General features: G+C 61.6%; 1 protein-coding gene across 1 annotated transcript in view; it reads right to left on the reverse strand.

Annotated features, from left to right (window-relative positions):
- The window catches only part of PITX3 (paired like homeodomain 3), a 21,091-nt gene extending 18,406 nt beyond the window's left edge, over positions 1-2,685 (reverse strand). Inside the window, exon 1 of the mRNA XM_026050398.1 lies at positions 2,595-2,685. Coding sequence (XP_025906183.1) covers positions 2,595-2,685 — 91 coding nt within the window. The remainder of the gene's footprint in view (positions 1-2,594) is intronic.
- Between the last annotated feature and the right edge of the window lie 1,942 nt (positions 2,686-4,627).

Raw genomic sequence — 4,627 nt, forward strand, 5'->3', positions numbered from 1 at the left:
GCTGGGCAGCACCGGACCGGGCTGTCTAGGGCAGCACCGGGCCGGGCTGGGCAGCACGGGACCGGGCTGTCTAGGGCAGCACCGGGCCGGGGTGGGCAGCACCGGGCCGGGCTGGGCAGCACCGGACCGGGCTGTCTAGGGCAGAACCGGGCCGGGCTGGGCAGCACCGGACCGGGCTGTCTAGGGCAGCACCGGGCCGGGCTGGGTAGCACGGGACCGGGCTGTCTAGGGCAGCACCGGGCCGGGCTGGGTAGCACGGGACCGGGCTGTCTAGGGCAGCACCCGGCCGGGGTGGGCAGCACCGGGCCGGGGTGGGCAGCACCGGGCCGGGCTGGGCAGCACCGGACCGGGCTGTCTAGGGCAGAACCGGGCCGAGCTGGGCAGCACCGGACCAGGCTGTCTAGGGCAGAACCGGGCCGGGCTGTCTAGGGCAGCACCGGGCCGGNAGGGCAGAACCGGGCCGAGCTGGGCAGCACCGGACCAGGCTGTCTAGGGCAGAACCGGGCCGGGCTGTCTAGGGCAGCACCGGGCCGGGCTGGGCGCCACGGGACCGGGCTGTCTAGGGCAGTACCGGGCCGGGCTGACTAGGGCAGCACCGGGCCAGGCTGTCTAGGGCAGCACCGGGCCGGGCTGGGCAGCACGGGACCGGGCTGTCTAGGGCAGTACCGGGCCGGGCTGGGCAGCACAGGACCAAGCTGTATAGGGCAGTACCGGGCCGGGCTGGGCAGCACAGGACCAAGCTGTATAGGGCAGTACCGGGCCGGGCTGGGCAGCACCGGGCCAGGCTGTCTAGGGCAGAACCGGGCCGGGCTGGGCGCCACGGGACCGGGCTGTCTAGGGCAGTACAGGGCCGGGCTGTATAGGGCAGCACCAGGCCGGGCTGGGCAGCACCGGGCCAGGCTGGGCTGTGCTGGGCTGCACCAGGACGTATCGGGCTGCACCAGGCCATGCTGGGCTGTGCTGGGGAGCTCTGGGCTGTATTGGACAGCACCGGGCCATATTGGGCAGCACTGGGCCATGTTGGGCCGGGCTGCACCGGGCCGGACCATACTGTGGTTACCAGTGCCATTGCACACCGTTCTCTGCAAGTCCCCACCGCGTCTAGGCCGTGCCGGGCTGCACTTCCCTGGTGATCCATGTCGCCTTTCCCAGGACAAGGCAGCTGGTTACCTGCTGCGCAGGAAGCACTCGGCTCCCCAGTGCTACCTGTGCTTCAGGACGCAGCCTGTTTCCAACCAAATTCATGGGAAAACATCCATTCAGGGCAGCGACGCAGGGTCCAGTCGTTCCCTGAAATGTCCCAAAATGCGGCATCCCTTTAGATCAAGCCCCATGTCCTGCAATATCCCAGGATTTGGTGTGCAGAGCGGGGCCAAGCCTTTGTGCTGACCCGGGATGCCCGCGCCCCGGGGAGCGCTCCGTCGGCGGGCGCCTCCGGGGCGGGATGCGCCACGCTGCAGCCAAGCTTTCCCGGGGTCACTTCCATGCTGACCTGCTCGCCGATTTATGATGCCAAAGGTCGCCCTCGAGCTCTTCCACTGACACGTTTTAGAGATTAGGAAATAGTGTTGTGAGAATAGGAGTGAATTTTAACCCCAGGTTTTAACCCCGGGTGATTTATGGACTGTGTTTCGGGAGCCTGCTAAATGCATAACGCACTGGCATGTGGGTATGTACGGGAAGACAAATGCATGTGAAATAGCACAGGATGTAAAGAGAGGTTAAGTGGACATAAGCATTATGGATTACAGTTCAAAACCGTGCATAAACATGTTAATTCAATAGAAGTGTGGAGAGTTTAGAGAGTCACAATGCTGACATGCTCTTGAGAAATTGCCGTGTTTTCCTAATCCGAGGTTCGTGTTTGCTTCATTGCTTTTGGCCTGCCAAAAATGACAACAAACTGCACCACGTCTTTTTCCATCGCAGTTTGTAACCTGTCTCTGCGTAAACTTGTCTCCATCACACGAAGCAGACAGGATACGGCAGCACTCGCACTCGCTGGGGCGCAGTCTGGCCACGGGGCAGCTGAAATCCCTGCCCAAGGGCTGAAACACAGATGGGGCCACATTTTGAACTGCCCTCGCTCCTCTCCAACCCTTTGGCCATCAACGTTACTTTAAAGCATACATGATAACCATATTTGCCGCAGCTTTTTACAGAAATTTGAGCCAACACTACGTCACAAGCTTGTACTCTGTGCAGAGCAGTATGAAGAATGATGGATTAGTCAGCACAATCCAGGGACCCAAACTAAGAGTTTTTAACTAGGAAACCTCCCTGTAATTGCTGGGCTGTCCCCATGATGGTCTCTTGAGCACTTGCTGTTGAAATAAGTAGCAGCTCTTGCTGGTCGGTGCCAAGATGTCTTAGTTGTAGCTCATCTTGACGGCTGGAGAACTCACTGCTGGCGAAGAGACCAAGAACTTCACCTGGGTCCAGGAGACAGATGGTGCTAATTTATAAAGAAAAAAAACAAAACAAAACAAAACAAAAGCAAACTAAACTTCGAGCAAGCCCAACTCGCATCTTGGCAGAGATGGATATGCAAAGGGGGGGAATTACTCAGCATCTCAGAAATACTTTTTCCCCACTATCCGGGAAGAGCTTGTTCTCGGAGGGAGCCTCATCACTGTGGCAGGCAGCAGTGTGTCCAGTGCTCCTGGAGCGAGGCGCGTTGGTCATGGTTTCTATCTTCATGCGCTACCTGATCTTTTAGCCACGCTGGGCCCATGCCATCAAATGCCTTGAAGATCAGGACTAAGGCTTGAATTTTCCTTGGCTTAGCGGGGTAGGCGGCTGCGGGCGCAGAACAGAGGGCAGAGCTAATGCCTTTGTGGTCGCCAGGGCTCCTAGCGCAGCTCGCTCCCCCGGCTGGCACTTGCCAAGTGCCGTGGGCTTCGTGCCCAGGTGGATCAYGTAGCCGCAAGCCAGCCAAGAGATGACGAAGACGTGACGAACTGCGGCCACGTCGCTCCTGCCAGGAAGGCATGGTGTCTCCTGGCCGCGTAGCGACAATGGAAACCATTACGAGGGATGCGCATCGGGAGAGCGCCACGTCACCCACACACGCAGAGATCCTGGGACACGACTTAACRGGAACAGCTGCTCCATAGCTTCAGCAAGGTGCTTTGCTAATTCCCAGGGGAGCACCTTATATACATCCCTGAGAGCCTCAGCTTAGCTCTCTTGCTTCACTTCCAGCTTCTGGCCCCCGTTGGAGCGAGATGCAGAGCAYCACTTTTCATTTGCAGAGCCTTCCGCTGTGTCGGGGCTCGCCGCTACCCGCGCTGGCTCCGGAAAGCAGCAGCCGCTCCGAAGCAGCGCGGATCTGCTCRGGAGCGCTTTGGCAATGCCCAGCTCTGAGCGGCTTCACGTGGCCCCTGGGCACAACCACTGCTTGTACCTGCTAAGTCGCATCACTGGTTCTGCCTTTTCTCTGGAGACCTGTTAAATCTCAGGGAAATGGCAAGCGCTTCCGAGAGAAGGGATGGATTTTCAATCTGTCTCAGGCTATTTCATCTGCCGGGCTATTTTTGTAGTGCCTGTGCCCACGGTTTGGTATTTGGGCTCTGTGTATGACTCTGAAGAAGCAGGGGCCGAGCAGAGGTAATGGATGGCRCAAAGCTGGTCCTATCCATCAGTGCAGACTGCAGAGGCTGAGCTGGCTGGCAACAAATATTTGTTAAATTCTCAGTCCCGCCGTCCCCCTTGCGCAGACAATTGCCGGGGAGTTTGCAGCCTTTCTGTATCCTCTCGTTTGCTGAGGAGGAAGGCCCAAGGCAGACGCTTTGCTCAAAGGCTGCATCCTTGTGGCGAGGGTAAAGCCCAGCTTTTGTGATCCGATGGCAGGAACCTGCAGAATTTGTACAGATCGCGCTCCCCTGATGTTTGTCATTGTAGTGTGCCGCGCAAGAGAACCGGGGCATTGAGTGAGGAGTAAACGGAAGAGGGACGGCCCTGTCCCCGTGTCCCACCCYGCGCCCTGGGGTGCGGGAGGCCCTTCCAGCCCCAGCGATTCTGTGATCCCGTGTCCAGGGCTGCGGGGCAGACCCAGCTCCGTGCCGCACGCTGCGCGGGGCTGCGGGACGGGGTCAGTGGCGACGCTCCGGGACGGGGCGGGACGCTCCGCGAGGCCCAGGCGCTGCCGGTCCCGTCGGGTCCGGTCCGGTCCGGTCCGGTTCAATCCGGTCCGGTCCCGCGCGGCCCGGTGCGCGCAGCGCGGCCGCCCCCGGGACGCTCCCGCCGCCCCCGAGCCCCGCGCGACGGCCGGGCGGACCCACAATGCCGCGCGGCGGCAACGCGCCGCTCCCGCTGCTGCCGCTCAACCATCCTTGCTGTGCCCCGCAGCTTCCGGGCTATTGGCCTGCGGCTTCTACCCTCTGCCCTGCCATTGGCTCGCTTCCGCTTGTCAGTGGAGGGCCCGCCTTGCCCGCCGCGGCTTCGCGATTCCATTGGGCGGCTCAGCGGGCGGCCCGCCGAGCCGCGCGCCGGTTGGCCCCGCGGGCTGCCCGTTGGCGCAGTAACCAGGCAGCGCGTTGGGGTGCGCGTGTCTCCACGTCAGTGGGAGCCGCGCGGTGCCGGCTGCGCTGCCCGCGCCGGGGGAGCCGCGCCCGGAGCCGCCGCC

This window comes from Nothoprocta perdicaria, unplaced genomic scaffold (assembly GCF_003342845.1).
Source record: "Nothoprocta perdicaria isolate Ctin4 unplaced genomic scaffold, notPer1 scaffold_110, whole genome shotgun sequence".
Taxonomy (NCBI): domain Eukaryota; kingdom Metazoa; phylum Chordata; class Aves; order Tinamiformes; family Tinamidae; genus Nothoprocta; species Nothoprocta perdicaria.